At 36.3% G+C, this 18,870-nt stretch overlaps 1 protein-coding gene across 13 annotated transcripts in view; it reads right to left on the reverse strand.

The window, feature by feature from the left end:
- LOC148948237 (uncharacterized) overlaps positions 1–16,393 on the reverse strand; it is a 34,167-nt gene extending 17,774 nt beyond the window's left edge. The window contains exons 1-3 of one of the 13 annotated variants that reach the window (XM_089094235.1): positions 16,363–16,393; positions 8,449–8,765; positions 6,586–6,699 (exon numbers count right to left, since the gene is read on the reverse strand). In XM_089094235.1, coding sequence (XP_088950361.1) covers positions 6,586–6,699; positions 8,449–8,725 — 391 coding nt within the window. In that variant the 5' untranslated portion in view covers positions 8,726–8,765; positions 16,363–16,393. The other 12 variants (XM_089094229.1, XM_089094230.1, XM_089094228.1 and 9 more) reach the window with 12 other exon arrangements.
- Positions 16,394–18,870: the final 2,477 nt, after the last annotated feature.

Consider the following 18,870-nt stretch of genomic DNA (forward strand, 5'->3'; position numbering starts at 1 on the left):
ACTATGTCTTTTAGGATGACTTAATCCCTCGAAGCCCCCAGGGATAGGGCTGAAAGTTATGAACTTTACCCAATGTTAACATATAGTATTGGTTATTGGGAAGTATACAGACGTTTTCAGGGGAAATTTTTTCTGGTAGTGGGGGGTGGGGGTGGGTGGGGGGTTATATGAAAGGATCTTTTCAAGAAGGAAGTTTTCAAGGGGGAAGGGACATTGCTATGAAGGGGGCGCCGGATTTCCCATCATTATTTTAAGAAAAAAATCAGAAATTAAAAATAAAAAAACAAGTTTTTCAACTGAAAGTAAGGAGCAGCATAAAAAATTAAAACGAACAAAAAAATATTAGCTATATGATTGGGTTCACCTTCTAGTCAATGCCTCGCTCTTTAAGCCAAAGATTTTTTTAGTACTTTCATAAGAGCTATTTATTCTAATTAACAGCCTTTGTGATTAAGGGTCATTTGTATACAATTTGGCACACAATTCGAACTTTAGCCTTAACAGCAAGGTATTGAATGGGGGGCAAACCCCCTAATATACGTATTAAAAATATATGAATATAGAAGTTCGTTACGTAAGTCAATTCGTAAGTTACGTATATTTATTACTAATAAAAACGTTCGTAAATCAAATTCAAAAAGGTACGAGAAAGCCATTTAACCAAATAAAAGTAAAATTAATATGCAAATTTCGTTTTAATTATTCATGCTGGGTGAGCCAAAATCAAAACCTGCATTAATTAAAAAACGTTCACAAATGAAATAAAAAAAAACAAGTTTTTTTTTACTTAAAGTAAGGAACGACATTAAAACTTAAAACGAACAGAAATTATTCCGTATATGAAAGGGGCTGTCCTCCCCTCAACGCCTCGCTCTTTACGCTAAAGTTTGACTTTCTCACAACTCAATTTTTTTCAAACAATAAAATTTTGTTTTAATTGCAAATTTTTTTAATTAACTTTAACGAAATTCACACCATCAGATTCATCTTATCAACGAACAGTATTAAAGAGGCTTCAAACTCCTATCTGCAAAAATGTGGAATTATGCATTTTTAATTAACTTTAACGAAAATTACACCATCACATTCAGCTTATCAGAGAACCCTATTAAAGAAATTTCACGCTCCTATCTGCAAAAAGGTGGAAACTTGCATTTTTTGCTCGAAGAAAGATCACGATGCGTGCCCTCTAAAAGATGGAGGGCAACTAAGCCCCCTCCCCACGCTCATTTTTTTCTCAAAGTCACCCAATTAAAATTTTGAGATAGCCATTTTGTTCAGTATAGTCGAAAACTTAATAAATATGCCTTTTAGGATGAGTTAATCCCCCACAGCTCCCAGGGGAAGGGCTGCAAGTTATGAACTTTGCCCATTGTTTACATATTGTATTGGTTATTGGGACGTATACAGACGTTTTCAGGTAGGATTTTTTGCTGGTGGGGGGGGGCTGGCGGAGGGGGTTACTCGGGAGATTCTTTCCATGGAGGATGTTTCTTTGGGGTAAGGGACATTTCTATGAAGGGGGTGCTGGATTTCCAAGCATTATTTAAAAAACGATCAGAAATGAAATTTAAAAAAAACAAGTTTTTTCAACTGAAAGTAAGAAGCAACATTAGAACTTAAAACGAACAGAAATTATTACGTATATGAGGGGCTCCTCCCCCAAGTCAATACCTCGCTCTTTACGCTACAGTTTTCTTTGTGCTTTCAAAAGAGCTATCTATTCTAATCAAACAACCTTTATGATTCAGGGGTTTCTTAATTAAAATTTTTTCAACTTTTAACGTAAAGAGCTTGATATTAACATAGGGGAGAACCCTCTCATATACGTAATAACATATACGTAATATAAAAAAAAACAAAAAAAAAACAAGCGATACGGCTCAATAGTAATCGAAACTTTTAAAAACGGAATTTTGATGTCAATAAATGTATCAAAAGAATGGGCTTATAATGTTGATTCTAAATATATAAATTTTATTAACTTTAGTATTACTCATCAAAGGCTAAGAGCCTGAGAAAGTTTACCTGATTTTTTAAAGAGGGAGGAAACATCCCCTACAAGTGAAAGAATTTTAATGAAAATCCCACCGTCAGATTCAGTGTATCAGAAAACCCAATTACATAGGTTTCAAGCTAATATTTGCAAAACTCTGCAACTATATCTGCAACGTATTTTTTGCCAGAAGAAAAATATAAGAATATAGAAGTTCGTTACATAAGTTAATTTGTAAATTAAGTCAGAACCAAATTTAGAGACTGTCATTTAGCAAAAGAAAAGTAAAATTCTTATGCAAATTTTGTTTACTTCTTCAATGACGGTGAGCCAAAATAAAAGGTGCATTAACTAAAAAACGATCAGAAATTAAATAAAAAAAACAAGTTTTTTAAACTGAAAGTAAGGAGCGACATTAAAACTTAAAACGAACAGAAATTATTCCGTATATGAAAGGGGCTGTCCCCTCCTCAACACCTCGCTCTTTGCGCTAAAGTTTGACTCTGTCTCACAACTTTATTTTTTAAAACAATAAAAACTTTCGCGTAACGAGCGAGGCGTCGAGGAGGGGACAGCCCCTTTCATATACGGAATAATTTCTGTTCGTTTTAAGTTTTAATGTCACTCCTTACTTTCAGTTTAAAAAACTTGTTTTTTTTTATTTAATTAGACAACTAGAATCACTTGAAGACTTAAGTTGCACGCTCATAGACATGAAGCTAGTGAGTTCAAAATTCGTATCAGATAGCTTGGGCACTAATCTAGCAATAGCAAGCTTGGTCTTTTCGTAGATGAGACGGATAGAATCAAAAGTAACTGACTCATTCGTATTTAGCAGGAAAACAAGGCTTCTTTATTCAATAATTTACGTCATTTTTAATCAGATGAGGTGGGTCAAAGAGGCAAAAACCCTGTTACTAACTAATGCAAGACCAACTGAGCCTAATAGTTTCCAATTCTTTCAAGAAGCTCATTTTTATTTATCTGTCGTTTCCGGATTTTGTCTGTCAATGACTTCTCTTTCTTTTCTATGTGCTCGATTTAGATCACCAGCCTCTCATTATCTAGTATCAGTGCTCGATGCATAGGGGTGAGAACTTTATTTCTTTCAGCAAAATACCTCTTTTTCGATGGCTTTGTTGGTGTTTTGTGATAACGCTGCTCGAACTTTCCTCAGTAGCAACAGTAGACAGATCATTAAAGGTACTCAATAACTCGTTGAAACTTCTAACATCAAGATTCAAAAGGATTCAGATCTTCTACCGAAGGCAAGCTTGTCTGCTTTACTGGGCCTGCAGAAAAAATTTCTAAATTCAAACTTAGTGGCAAATATTTCCTATAAGATTTAAACAGTCTTTGAAACTCCAATGGGTATATTCATCCTGAATTGGAATAAGTCAAACCTGGTAGAATTAAATGTAATTTAGCGGTTCGGGCTAGATACCGTCTCTTGCTTTGAGATCCAAACCAAAGAGATATCAGAATCAAAATATTTGAGTTGGACAGGCTCAAATAACCCATATGGCTTCCTGCAGGAGTTTTGTTTTTTAGCTTTCACTTGAAAGCGGCATTTGATCAGCTTCCAAAGAAAAATGTATCAGGTTCACTTTCAGGGCATAGAGTAGGCTAATTATAGACGCGATAATTGTCCTGTACTTTACTTTTAGGTCTCCCACCCGCAAACCTTATTTCCCGATCCGGTTTTGTGCCAGAGTATATCAAATTCTTACCAACAGACTTTCCTCTATTATTTTTTCCTAATCAAAAGTTGGTAATTCTCCAAAGTCCCTTTCCAACCCCGTAAGTATTCCTTTGTTGTTCAATCTTTATACTATTTCCCCTTCTTCTCGATATTAATGCCCAAGAGAGTCGTTTCTGTGTACGCTTAGAAATACTTAAGAACTACCTTACTATTTACCGGAAACGTCTAGACGTTTCGTGTATCTGCAAATCTGGCCCAATCTCCAATCAAGACCACATTTTCGGTTCATGATCTTTTTCAGAACAGGAGGATTTTGTCCTTGCGAATAATTTCACTTCGGATCATTTCCCAGTTCAGTGCATTATCAGTAGGCCTACCTCGTTTTCCGCTGTGAATAATTCTTCGATATTCACTCAGAGGTGGCATGAGGTTCCGGTTTAGGGTAAAAGTGATAAAGAAAAGTTTCAAGATTCTTTTGATCTTGTTCTGTCAAAAATACCGTTTGACCTACTTATGAAATTCTCTCATCGTGATGAAAGAGATGATCGTCTACGTCTTAATATTTATTACACCGAACTGACCCATGCTCTTCTGTTTGTCGAATCTCAAGAAATTCCCGAGTCTCTTGTCAGACAAAAAACTCAAAAAAAAGGATGATCTTCTAACCCTTCCTTATAACTAGCATGCGACTGAGCTACCTTCTGGCACGGGATATGGAAAGAGTTTGGTAGACCAAACTGAGGAGTAATTAAAGAGATTAGAGTTGCATCTAAGCGTAGGTTTGGGAAGGAAATTGCTCGTCACCGTGTACAATTGAAATCTGAGCTTTCTGAAAAAGTAATTAAAAATCCTAATCTGTTATGGAAAATGTTTGATAAGAAGGAGTCAGCGGGTCCCGAGTCAGATATCCCATCTTTAACATGGATAAACAATTACATTGATGAGTTTTCAGCCCCAAAACAGGATCTTAACATTTCTGTTCAAGAAAAGCTTTCATCCCTCCTCTAATCAATTCCAGATACAGATTTCATAGTTACCCAAGCACAGGTTGCGTCCACGGTCTGACGTTTAAAAAAAAAGAAGGCGGCTGGTATTGACCGTGTATCTGCCCTCTGCCTAATCCAGTGTAGCCCGAATTGGATTGGACATCTGACTCTTCTCATTTACATAATCTTCCCCGATGAGCTCTTACCAGTAAAATTTGGCACTGCATCAGGTATGCCACTACCATAAAAAGGACACCGTACTATAATAGGTGCTCCGCTCAGACCGATCACACTAGCACCAACTCTTTGCAGAATCTTCAAACTTTCGGTCATTGATGAAATCCAGGAAAAATGCTGGACTCCCCCTTCCCAGTTTGGGTTCCAGAGCCCACGCCATTTCTGCTTTCGCTTCAGTCTTGATTGACGCTGATGAATCAAAAGAGTCCATTGTTATAGGTCTACATGACGTCTGACCAACTCATTCTGGATATGGGAAAGAGAGGTGTACAGAAGGACATCCTACTACCCATTAAAGATATGTACGACCACCTGTAGGCTGAATTCCTACGTCCTGTCCATGGTTGAGCCCTCACTTAATATGCTCCTGAAATGATGTTGTCCTACAGAGGGATTCCTGTGGTTCCAGTAAAAAAAGGGGGCTCGGTAAGGATCAGTCACGTTTCCTTGTGCCTATAATAATTGTATTATTGAATCACAGGCGACTATCAAGACAACATGGATAGCTCGTGGCATAGACGTTACAATGATAGCTTACGCCGATGACATTCTGAACCCCAGCCGCACAGTCGCAGGTACAGAGACCACCTTCTCCACACTACAATCAAATTACAGTCGCATTGGTCTTGAATTTAACCCACAGAAGTCGGATATTCTGCTGTTCAACTGGCACCAAGAAGAGGTCTCGTCTCTGAGGCTGGGAGAACTGTCTGTAGCCCCTGTCTTGAAAATTACTTACCTTGGTTTCCCAATTGGAAGGGATTTAAAAACTACCCGCTCGCTTCTTATTAATCATCTCCTTAATCGTCTGGCTGTTGCCTACAGTAGAATAATCTCATCTAAAATCCGTTTCAACCGTTTAATTCTGGCTCACCTTTACAACGTAGTATTCCTTCCCCATTTCCTGTATATAAGCCCGTTTTGGAGAATTTTTTCCGAGCCAGAGAAGAGAAAGCTCAGATCCACGTTTTTTAAGTATGCGAAGTTCTTGTTGCGGCTCTCGCCGTGGACAATAATTCGCACCTTGTTAAAAATTTTAAAATTGCGGACCCAACGGCAGCTATAATTGAACAAATTAAACGGTACAATGAGAAAGTCTCTTCCCACCCTTGGTATCGTTTGGTAACGCACTAACTTGTTGTCCATTTAATTTTATTTGAATATCTCTTGTCGAATTTAGTCATATTACCATCTTTTATCATATATATACTCGCTGATAGAGACTGTAGATTTTCAATAGTAGATATCGAGTGTGTTTTTGTAGCTTAGCATAGTTGAGTTGAAATTATAAATCATATTGCTTATTTTTCTTCAGCACTTGGGAGTTTGAAAAGTAAAATTTCTTACGTACCTGCAGTACAGTGTATAATTGAGTTTTTGTTTCTCGTCTTTGTAATTTGTTCAATTATGTGTAATGTGTTGTAATTTGTTTTTTGTGTGTGTTTTTTCTTTTTTAGTGATACTCCGTCTTTTGTACCTTTTTTTGACGGGCAATAAATAAATAAATATATGAGATGTTACTTTGCTATGCTCTGATATAAGATAGGCAAACCTGGATTCCTCTTTTGCTACATTCCAATATTTCTAATAATGTTTCTATATGCTAATATTTTTTAATTACACAGGATTAACGAAATCACAGCTATGAACCACGGAATACTTACTAATATTTCTTCCTACTTCCTCATTACTGACTGGGACTCCTAATATCGTAGAAACAGGGTTTTCCAAAGGATTATGATCTTCTACCGAAGGGAACCTCGTCTGCTTCTTTGGGCCTGCAGGAAAATTTATATTTAGAATAAATTCCAAGTTCAACTTTAATGGCAAATATTTTCTGTAACATTCAATGGCCTAGCTTGTCCCCCTGTAAAAGCCATTGAGTGATATTTAGCACGTATTGAAAGATATCGGATTCATCAATCTTGCTTTAGAACCATGAGCAAAAAGGCATCAGGATCGAAATCTGCGCATTGGATAGGCCTATTTCAGTCATGTACTTTAAACCATACTTCCTTTTGCTGCGCATTGGATAGGCCTATTTCACTCATGTGCCTTAAACCATACTTCCTTTCGCTGCGCATTGGATAGGCCTATTTCACCCATGTGCCTTAAACCATACTTCCTTTCCCTGCGCCCTGAAACAAAGTTGTCAGGTCCCAATTGCTCTTTTGATATATTTCGCTACTTACAACGATACATGCCGATGTTTTCAATCATCCATAACAGCTTATCCATGCTATTACTCAACCGAGGGCTTGACTTCATGATGACATAATGGAGGGGGAAAAGAAACCATTCTGTGACCACTAAAGAGGTTGGATAGAAGAAGTGTCATTAAAAAAAAATAGCTTATGCATGCTATCATTCAACCCAGGGCTTGATTTCATGAAAACCTAAGCGAGGCGGGAAAGAAATCATTCGGTGATCACTAACGAGGTTAAATAGAAGAAGTGCTGTTAAAGAAAAAATAACTTATCAATGTAATCAATCATCCAGGGGCAATCCTAGGGGAGGGGAAAAGAAATCATTCTGTGACCCCTACAGAGGTTAGATATGAAAAGTGCTGGTAAAAAAGTGAAGCCAATTTTCAAACCAGTAAATGGTGCAAGAAATTAACATAGAGTAGACCAGGTTGTGCCAGGAAGGGACGGAATCATTATGAAGTAACTACTTAAAGGATTTTATTTTGTTTTTCCTCACACCCAGTGATTGCATACAACCAAAGAAAGTAATCAAAAGTAATATGAGGCAAATTTCTAACTCAGCATTGCCAAGTTGTGATTTTTTTCTTGTAGTTTCTTCTTCACTATGAGCCTAATTACACATTATTAACAATAAAGTATCAATAACTTACTAGTCTCTATCTACAAGTCGGCGGTAGCATAACGTATGGCAGCTATTTGACAATTTTCTCAGACTCTTGTGCTGGCTAGCGCCTCTGCGCTAAAGGAAATACGCCCTTTAACACTTTACCAGACGTTTACTGTCTTCCTACAGATGCTATCAACAATAATTATAAAAAAAAGAACAAACCCAAGTACAATGAAGGAAAATTGGGCTTGTCAAAGTCAAAACACCTATTACTTTGGCTCGAGGTAGTCAAGCAAGATACTTATATCATATTTAATCGTTTCCAGGGAATAATGAAAGTGCTATTTCACCTTTATTTAGGTTTGCTTTCTTTCCTCCAAAAGACTCCCCCATATTTTACCTCAGCTTGTCTCTCCTGGTCTTGATCAAACAGCTATACTCAAAATTCGAATGCTTGGAAAAAAATATAATTTGTAGTCAAAACCCTGGTCAAATCGCGTTGGAAATCTTTAAAAGCACAACTTGATCAATCCACATGGACCAAAAAATGGCCTCTTTTTGGCGAGATCAAGAAGGGTTTTTTTTGCTTCGGGTAATACAAGTATGTGAAATATTTTCTTCATCGTAAATTTTCGTAAGAAACCTCCAAATATACTCAGACTAAAAGCTATATTATGCATTAAAGCCCAATGTATAATAAAATGTATGCTTACCTGTTCTGCACAGTGCACAATTCTTTAATGCGGAAGAAAATATAGTTGGAACAGCAGTCCTTAGCAGCCTCACTCGGTCTTTATTGGTAAAAGATTCATTCGAAAAGTGCTTCTCACAGAGAGAACGATTTCGTATCTGGCTTTCTGAAAGTCTTCTTATATTTTCAAGACCAGCATTATCAAGCCATTGTTTTCTTCTCCTCGAATCTAGTGGGAAACTGAAAACCATTTCACCATATGCCACTTTTCTAGAGCAAGCACAACAATGTCTTCCCATATTAATTAATTTAATTTTTTCCTGATTCACTAACTCCCGCCTGAGAACAGAGAAAGTAAAATTTTACAAATTAAAAGTGATCTCAGTGGCGACAAAACAATTCACCCGCAATTGCCGTAAAAAACAAAGTTTCCCATGCAAACACACAGATTGCTGTCAAGCACCTGAGGAAGAGAACGTTTATTGGGTGAAGTGTTAATGCGTTTTGTTAGATAGCCAATGTAATTGAGGAACACTTTGCCCTATGTATTTTGCTAGGAGTGACAAATCTGGTGAAATCTAATAGATCATCTGTGTTATAATCCTCTTGGCATGGGAACTTACACCTGAAAGTCAAAAACCGATCAGAACAATACAATTTTTAGCCCGTTTTAGGGCCCTTAATGAACTCCCCTTACAAAAAAAAATATGCGGTCTCCTCAACCCAGGCACCAATTTTTGAAAGTTGCAAACAAATCTGAATAAAAAGTTTTGCCCATTTTGGGCCACAATTTTGAAAAAATCCTTGTCCCCAAACTATAATTTTTCTTATACATTAGGTTTCACTTGACCAGAGACTAACAGTGACAATTTTCAAGGCATTCAGATAAAAGAAAAGTTTACTGGCCCTTTTTTGATCCCCATTTTCAACGAAACCACCCTTTTTTCCCTTTTTTGACCCAAGAACTTTCAGATACAGCCTAAGCTCAAGGCTGTATCCAGGGGGAGGGTTAGGGGGTCTGAAATCCTCCTCCCGATATTTCCGACACATAAAAACATAATAAGAACGCATATGAATTAATTTTTTCATGCGTTTTTTTTAAATTTATTTTTGCAGCCCCCCCCCCCTCCTCTGAACAAAAATCCTGGATACATCCTTGCCTAAGTGTCATACCACTAAAAAATACATTTCCTGCTCCCAATTTTTTGGGGGGTTCATGACCCTAACCTAAATTCTTCTTTGTAAATGAGGATTCCCTTTGACAAGAAACTTACTGGTGCAAAGTTTAAGACACTCATTGAAAAACCGTTTGGAATATTTTCCTGCGGATTCAGAATGTTTTCTCTTCATTCTTGTTGTTGAGGTTCTTTCAACCAAAGGACATGAGGATATAGGTTCAGAGCTGATTAGAAAAAGTGTTAGGGTCTTTTTAGACCCTATTTTAGGGGGACTGTCCTGTTTTTTTTTGTTTTTTTTGCACAAATTGAGCTTCCTTTCGCCCAATAACTTACAGCTGAAAGTTTCAAACTGATCAGTGATTGTAATTTCAGCCCATCTCTGTCCTTCCTAACAACTTTCTGCCTTTCAAAAAAAAATTTGGTCCCCTTAGCCCTCCCAATAATTCTTGAAAGTTTCAAGCCAATCAGAAAAAAAGGACTTTCAAACACTTTTCGGGCAAACAGATTTTCTTTCAATTTTCTTGTGTATTGGGTCCTCTTTGCTAATGAACTTCAGGATGCAGGTTTAAAGTCAATCTAAAAAAAATGGACCTTTCTGGGGCTTCATTCTATTGGGTCCATGCCCCAACCTAAATTTTTTCTGTGCATTAAGATCCTCCTAGCCCAGAGACTTATGGTTTTAAGCTTACAGTTATTCAGAAAAAATATTGACACTTTGTTCCCCATTTTCAGGGGAATCACAATTTTTTCTATTTTGCCCTCTCCATATGAGTACCGTACCCTTAGCTCAAGGAATTAATGATATAAGTTTAGAGCAAACAGAAAATAAATTTTGCCCTGTTTTGGGTTAGATAGATAGGGAGGCTATGCCCCCAAGTAATTTCTTTTGTACATTAGATTTCTCTTGGCTCAAGGAACCACAGTTGTAACTTTCAAACTCATAAGGGACAAATAGTTCTTAGCCCATTTCTAAGCACCCTAACACCATCCCCCTCCTCCAACAGAATATATGATTTTCTTGGTCCAGAGAACAATTCTGGATATTTTCAAGCCAATCAAACATCCAATATCAAACATGCTCTCCTTTTTCTACTATAAAATCTATCTGTAAATAATTGGAAACTTACATAGTCTACAGCTCTTTCTCCACGGCTGTTAGGGTTATTTCATTCCCTGATATAAATTTACTGCATTTTTGACTTTTCTGAAGAAGTATAATTCAGAATTTTAGTTAGAGGTCCTGATGGCTTATGGAAGGGCACCTAGTAAAAAAGGCTACACAGGGGAAGAGGTTGATTAACCTCCAATTGCTGTTGACCCTTAAAAGGTTATTAAAACTTTCAGTCTTCAGTTGAATGAGCCCTCCAAAGGTTCTAAGACCAACTCTTCCATACAAAGTAGCCAGGTGAAAAAAATAAAATAATTAAAGGCAAATAGATTCTTACAATAGGTACCGTAACACAAAATTACAGCCTAAGCGATGTGTTTGAGAGTTAATCAACTTTTGACTAAATAGTAAGAGCTCCTTTACCCAGAAAAGTGTTTATGTTAAGTCTTGAAGGGTTTTCCTTATCACGGCTGGTAACTGATTTCTAAAAAAGTGCATTTATTAGACTCTTATTTTCCAAATTTCTGTGTGAGTCTCTTCAGTTTAATATGAGGAAGCAGGAAAATTCATTACTTAAATACTCTTCACTTGAAGAAATACATTGGGGAGGTTCTCATCAATAGTAACCAAAAAACCGTCAATCAGTTTATTTTGTTATAAAAGAAAATAGTAATGTAAAACGTTAATAGAAACAAAATCATCTTAAATATGGAAAAAAAAATGAGAAAACCATCAACCTCATCATCTTTTTTTTTTAAGAAGCTCAACTTTTTATTATAATACTCTGCAAAAGAAAAGGCTAATCTGTCAAAGTTCATATTAATTTCAGCATAAATAGCAATAGCTAAGCAGCCAAGCAGGCTCCTTTAACAAAGCAGAATATAAAAGCATGAAGCAATTCATTTAAGGAAAATCATTTTTTTTTACCCAAGTAAGTGAGGGCAAGTTAATTAAGGAATTTAAGTAAGGTTAAGTTTTAACCTTTGTGTTTAAGCTGTGCTTTTTGATCTTTATAAACTGAAACACAAAATAAAGAAATGCAAATGCCACTATCAGTGTTAAAATTTAAAAGCATAAAAGTGAATCTCTAGTATACTAATGGGTGCTTCTTTGTGTATACAAAAAGCTAAATATCTAGTTAGTAACAAACAGAAATAATAAAAAAAACTAAATTGAAGAATAAATTGTTTCAAACAGAAGTAAATAGAAACATGAAAACTTCAAAAGAAGAGAAAAAACTAAATATGACAGGGGCTGCCAACTTTGCCCCCCCCCCCCCAACCCTAATTTTAAGAAAACTTTTATTTCATTAAATCATTTCACAAAAACCAAAAGCTATTCATTCTGACATATTAGTATTTACAGCCAGTTGGTAATTATTCTGGTTTTATTTACATATTCTGTTTAAAATAATCTGGCTTGAAAATACTACTCTGCAGCAATAAATACTATGAGTTCTTAAAAGTATTGTGAAAAAGTAGTTACAGAAGATACTGTAAATAGGAGAGGGAAGCCACTTGAGTCCTAACTTTTCTGGTTTTGTTTGTCTCAGGCTTTACTGTTGCTCTTTACTTTTATTTAAAATATGTGTTGTTTCTTACATTTCTCAAATCTGAATGTATTGAACACTTTTTGAAAAGGTATTTTGATGATTACACTTGTTTTTGCTCTATCACTTCTTGAAATTCGGTTCTATTTTATGTGTTTCTATTTCTAATAGTAAAAAAAATCTCCATAATAACCAAGATTACTGAATAAAAAAGGAATGCAAATTGACAGTTTAATATATATGTCAATATTCATCCTAAATTCTTAATTATGTTTTGTATTTATTCAATTAAAAAAAGAAAAACCATTGCAAATGCATTTTGTTTTGATTTTGTTGTCAATGTTATAGCATTAAAAGAAATGTTGTCTAAGATATATTTTGATGAAGCACAAATGAAACTTTGCCATTTTGCTTCAGGATCATCTATTTCAAAACAGATTTCAGTCTTTGAGAAATAAAAAATTGAAAACAGAATGGTGCTGTCTTTTACAGTCTTATCCCTGGAGAATTTTATTGAAAGCACTAGTAAAAACTATAGATCTTAAATCAGTTGCTTTTCTAAAGTACTGGCTCCAGTTTTTTCTTCTTTCTGGTGTCAACTACTGAGTTTGCAGCATGCTGGTGTTAATTTCAGGGTAGAAAAAGCTAGTGCTTGGGACTAGCAATGAGAAATTGGGCAATACACATTATTGACAGAAAGCAGTAATCACTAAAGGATCTCAGTCTCTAAAGACCCAAAAGCAGACTTGTAATCAACGAATTTGTATAAGTAAAAGAGAGGCAGCAATCCCTTTTTATTTGTGGTGTACTCTGCTTCTTTTATATTTAACTTAATTATTCAGATTAATTTCTGGATTTTATTATTCATCTATTTATTAATAGAACCATTGGTTTTCTTTACATTTGATGTGATGATCTGTTTTAAGTGCTTGTTGTTTTGCTATGTCATTCATAGGGATTTCTCTTTGTTCCTATGCTTGTATGGCAATACTTTTCTTTGAAACTTTTTTTTAATAATAATTCTAGTATCAATACAAGATACTAGGGTATATAGGAGTGCTGTTATTGATGTTAGAAGTAAAGATCACCATCTAGTAGTGTCAAGGGTTAATTTAAATCTGAAATATTAAAAAGTTAAGTACCTCTCAAAAATTTCTGATGTTGGTAGACTCCAGGACGAGAATTTGAGAGAAACTTTCCAGGAACAGTTGAATACTAAATTTGAGAGTTTAAAATTTGATAATATGGAAGATAATTGATAGCATTTTATAAAAATATTTAATGAAGTTGCTGAAGGTATATTAGGGAAGAAAGCTAGAACTGCAGCTAAGAATATTAGTGAAAAGCTTTATGTTTAATAGAAAGGAGAAAAGACTTGTATATGAACTAAAGGGGTGTGAAGTGGAGGCCATGGATAAAATTGCTGAGGATCTGGAAGATGCAGCTAGATGACATAATAGTAAAATATTGTACTGGCATGTTAACAAATTGAGAGGAAGTAGTCAATCCAGACTTGGCCCGGTTAAAGATAGGAATGGGGCTGCAATTAGCAATAAGGAAAAAACTAAAGAAAGATGGGTCAAACATTTTGAGAATTTACTTAACCAAGATAGAGTTGCAGGAAAAGATATAGAGGAAAATGAAAAAGTTTGTGATACTTTGAATGTGAAGGAAGATTTGTTTTGTGAGGAGGAATTAGCAACAGTACCATACTAAAAGGATTAAAAAATAATAAGGCTCCAGGTGCTGATAGGGTGGTAAATGAGTTTCTTGAATATGGTGGTTCTGAGGTTAGAAACACGCTACTGAAGATTATGAATATGATTTTTGAAAAAAGGGAAGTACCTAACAATTTAAGGGAAACCTTAATTAAGCCACTTCATAAGTGATAAAAGTGAGTGTGGTAATTATTGAGGCATTAGTCTGGTCTCTGTAGGTATTAAATTACTTAGTAATATGATAATTTTTAGACTGAGAGATGCTGTAGACAAAGTTTTAAGAAAAGATCAGTACAGTTTTAGAAAAGGTAGAGGATGTGTCAACCAAATGTTCACTCTTAAGTTAATAATTGAGAAGTGCCTGAGTTGTCAAACACCTTTGGTCGTCAGTTTTATTGATTATGAGCAAGCATTTGATTCTATTGATAGAAAAATTTAGCAAAGGTTTTACCCTTGTATGGTATACCAGACAAATACATTAAAGTGATTAGTGCTATGTACAAGAATAACACTGCTGCAGTTAAGGTAGTAAATGAGGTTAGTAACTGATTTCATATTAATTCAGCAGTTAAGCAGGGTTGCGTTCTATCCCCCTTTGTATGGATTATTTTGATGGACTTTGTCTTAAGGAGCACAGGAAAGGCAATGGGAGACCACAAAATCAAATGGGGAAGTAAAACTTTTCTGGACTTGGATTATGCTGATAATTTAAGCATCCTAGATGAAAGTGTGGGCAAAATGAATGAAGTTTTAGAGGTTTTGCAAGTTCAGGGTGCTAGAATTGGTTTGAAAATTAATGTTAGGAAGACTAAGTCACTAAGGCTAGGAATAAGTGAAGATGAAAAGGTGACATTGGGTAATGAAAGGATTGATCAGGTGGGCAGCTTCACTTACCTTGGTAGTATTATTAGTAAAGATCATGGGAGCAGTGAAGAAGTTAAAAGTAGAATAGCCAAGGCTCAGGGTGTTTTTTTACAGTGAAAAAAAGTTTGGAAGAATAGGAAGATAAGTCTGCAAACCAAGACTGGAACATTAGAAGCTACAGTGATGACAGTGGTCAAATATGGCTCTGAAGCATGGACACTCCAAAAAGCAGACAAAGATTTCCTAGATGTTTTCCAGAGAAATTGCTTAAGGATTTTTCAGGGTTCCCGGCTGGCTGACGGTATTTCAAACACTAGGCTATATGAAAAATGTGGTTCAATACCACTCTCTAGGGCTATAATGAAAGAAAGGTTGAGGTGGCTAGGGCACATTGTACAGATGAAGGATGACAGATTGCCAAAGATTGTTCTTTTCAGCCAACTGTCTAGGGCTAAACGGAAAGCAGGTCATCCTGGTTTGGGGTGGGAGGACATCATAAAGAAAGATTTAAAGGAAATGGGAACTTTGTGGGCAGGTGTAAAAAATGAGGCTTTGAATAGATGGGGGTGGAGGAGGAGTGGCATAGCTGTGTTGGCCTCAGGCAGCTTGGTGCTGTGGTGAGTTGTTAGTAGTAGTAGTAGTTTTGTTGACAGCATTTGAAAACTTGAAACATTAGGAAAAGGGTTTATATTTGTGTTGCCCAATAAATGAGGTTTGAATTGTTATAAATAAGTGTTTTTGGAATATATTACTCTTGAACAACTTATTTACAAACTAGTGATATGTTTTTAACAACTTTTCAAAAACTTAACTAGGCCTACTGTTGATAACTTCTTTGTGTAGTTACAAAAATGAAATACATTTGGGGCCCCTTTAAGGACCAATGATACCTTAAAGCCCAGTGCCCAAAAAACCCAAATCCATTAATACTTTAGCACCCAGTGCCCAGAACACACAGCTCCCAACTAGCATACCTAAGCATCAATTCATAAAACTAAATACTGCTTTTTTCTTCAGGCTTCAGATAAATCCATTTAACCTCTTTTGTATTGTCTGATTTTGTCAGGGGCATCCTAGGAATTCCTATATTTGATTTCCCAGGATTTTGTGTGTGCGTGTGTATAATCAGGTTGCAGAAAAATCCCAAACAATTTTTGCAATGATCAATTTTCTCACATTAAAATGCTTTTGCAAAGGGGAGTATTAGCAATTCCTTGTCAACCACTTTGGGCATTATATTAGAACTTTCATGTATGTTGAACTAACAATAAGGCACTCTGTAGGCCTACCCACTGCTAATACTACTTCTACAGCTACTCAGAGGCGCCATTTCTAGTGTTTCCACTTATCTTTTGAAAAAATCTGTAAAATCTTGACAATTTTCGGGAGAAAATCTGGATATGGCTCTCAGGAGTCGGGAGAAAATCAGGAGATGGATCTCAGGATTTGTAGAATTTTCATTTTTTATTTTTTTGTATTGAGTTTTTGGAGGTGTTCGAGCGATTTCAGTTTAAAGTACCTAATTCTAAATGTTTGGAGTGCAGATTTACTGGAGCCAGCTGCAATTCCGGGAAGAAAATTCGTCGATCAACATTGTCAAACATGACAAAAGGAAGCAGCTAAAAACTTGAAATGTATTTAATTTTGAAACTAAGCGCAGTTACATCTCATTCAGACTCTAAAGCTGTTTAATTAAGACATTTTTCTTCATCGAACCCTATTTTTTGTCGCCCTTTCAGATTCCAGACGACAGGCCACTAAGTTCAGGACGGGGACAGAAAATTTGGGCGAATTACGGACACCTGTCCTTTGACCATTGTGTCTGAGTTAAGTGGATATTTTTTTTTTTTACCACCATCCCCAGAGGTATTCACAAATGATAAAGAGAAAACGCAAAGTCACAGCTCATTAGTATTGATATAACTGAAAAAAAAAGTGTAAAAATTGCAAAACTTTCAGATACATATACCTCATTACATTCATAATATGTGTCCATCGCATAGCTTTTTAAGTGAGCTGCCTTCTCTGATCATGCACTAACTCATCTGTGCTGGCACACGCTACTCCTCCTTTTAGCCTCTTTTTGAGGAGCTGGTCTACCGTCAGTGTGTCTGCTGTAACTCCGTCTTGTTTCATTTCAAGTTTCGTCTGAATTGTGGAAGTCAAAGTTACTGTTGCCAAATGATTCCTTCTGTCTGTCTTTACTTCTTGAGTAAGCTGAACAGTCTTCCTGAAGCTACGTTCGAAAATGGCAAGGAAAATAAGTATTGTACAAACTTTGCTATGTTTGGTTTCCACTGTGGTCCCTCGCACTCAAAGCCGATTTCCAGTAATCCACGGTTGTCAGAGTCACTGTTTCATCATCATTGGCACTATTAGAAAGTTACCGCCATTCTTTGTCAATGGCACTTCTCGACCACTAATTGCACTCGTTTTCATCCTTTCTTCGCAATTTTATGTTTTATAATACACTGACAGGCCCTGGCAGACTATATTCTTCACTTTCTGCTTACCCAACTTTACTTTATCAGTAAGATTCTTATGCGGCATATTCTTGAGAAATGAGACTAACGTGTCAACCAGCAAAATCGTAAGTTGTTGTCAAAATGCTGCAGTTTTCGCCTCTGTTTCTTGTATTGGATCATTTGAAGCAAACTCCTTCAGTTTTACAAAACAACTGGAGACAAAGTCTAATTGTTGTCATATTTCTTTAAATTTGTAGCAACTCTGGATCCTTTTGAATCTAATAAATCAGCTGAACGCACATAGTGCTAGTTTCCGTCTTCTTGGTGAGAGCCAACACTTATGGTTAGCTTATGAATTGAAAATAATTAGTTAATTACAAACCTTGAAGGTGTTTAAATGATCAAAAACAGATAATCAATGCAACCACTGTGGAATGGATAATGGCAATGTTCATACATATGCCAATAAATTCAAATCGCGGTGCCTCAATTGCCTGGGACGTTAGGAAAATCCCTAAAAGCCCACAGGCAACGGCCAGGTAAAAAAAAGAATGACCACAAAGTAAAATGTTCCGGGGATTAAGTTTTCTAAAGATTTTCGGGAGATTCGGTATCTTCTTTTTTGTCGGGAGATTGATTAGAAATTCGGTAGATCTCCCGAAAAATCGGGAGAAGTGGAAACACTGGCCATTTCAGCCAAACCTTAGGGTGGGCACGTAATCGACATGGGCCCCAAAGCAGGCTTGTATATAAAAAAAAATTGCCTCTAGCTTTATCCGAAAAACATACTGCCTTCCGTGGGAGTTAACGTAAAAATTAAGGAAATTGTCTCAATTGCTTTGCCTTTCCTTCTTTCGCTCTTATGGCATAGGTTCGGAAAAGGCCAGATATCTGAAGAAAGCGGAAACGGTATCTGCGATGTTAAAAAAACAACCGTATGAGAATATTTCACTTTTCAAAACCTGGAAAGTGACAGAAGGCAAGACTCTGTAGGAACTAACGATTTGACTTTACTATATTTCTTAGCCAAATTCTTCAGCTCGCTGCTTGCAATAATTTCTTCATTCCAAGTCGAAGTCATGCTCCGGTTATGACGATGCAAAACTTTGCTCGATCAAGCATATTAACAAAATCAAAAAATGCAACAAAATTTTGAAACAGATCAGTGAACACTAAAGGCAACAAGGGGAACCGTCGTGGTTTCATCTTCGCAAAGTCGTCAACAAGCTGGTCGAAATCCAAGTTTTTAACTAAATCCTTCTCTGCTAAGATCAAAAGCAGGTGACTAAGATGATCTTCTCCTGTGGTCAAGCGCAGATAGTTCTTCACTATTTCCAGCCCAGAAAACAAGCGATCATTGCTGGCTGTCGTGACAGGAAGTGTGGCAGCAATATAAAGAACTTTGATAATTTCTGAATAGGCCACTGGAAGTGTCTCGATATTATCGATGACGTCCATAAAGTTCTTCGGCTTTGCCTCCTCCTCAAGCAAAAACCACTTGGCAATACCAGCTTGGGCCTCCAGAAGAATCAAGTTCAGAGAATTGCTTGAGGAGCCCTGCA

Source organism: Artemia sp. Qi Xiang Cuo, chromosome 9, assembly GCF_049724085.1.
Source record: "Artemia sp. Qi Xiang Cuo chromosome 9, ASM4972408v1, whole genome shotgun sequence".
Taxonomy (NCBI): domain Eukaryota; kingdom Metazoa; phylum Arthropoda; class Branchiopoda; order Anostraca; family Artemiidae; genus Artemia; species Artemia sp. Qi Xiang Cuo.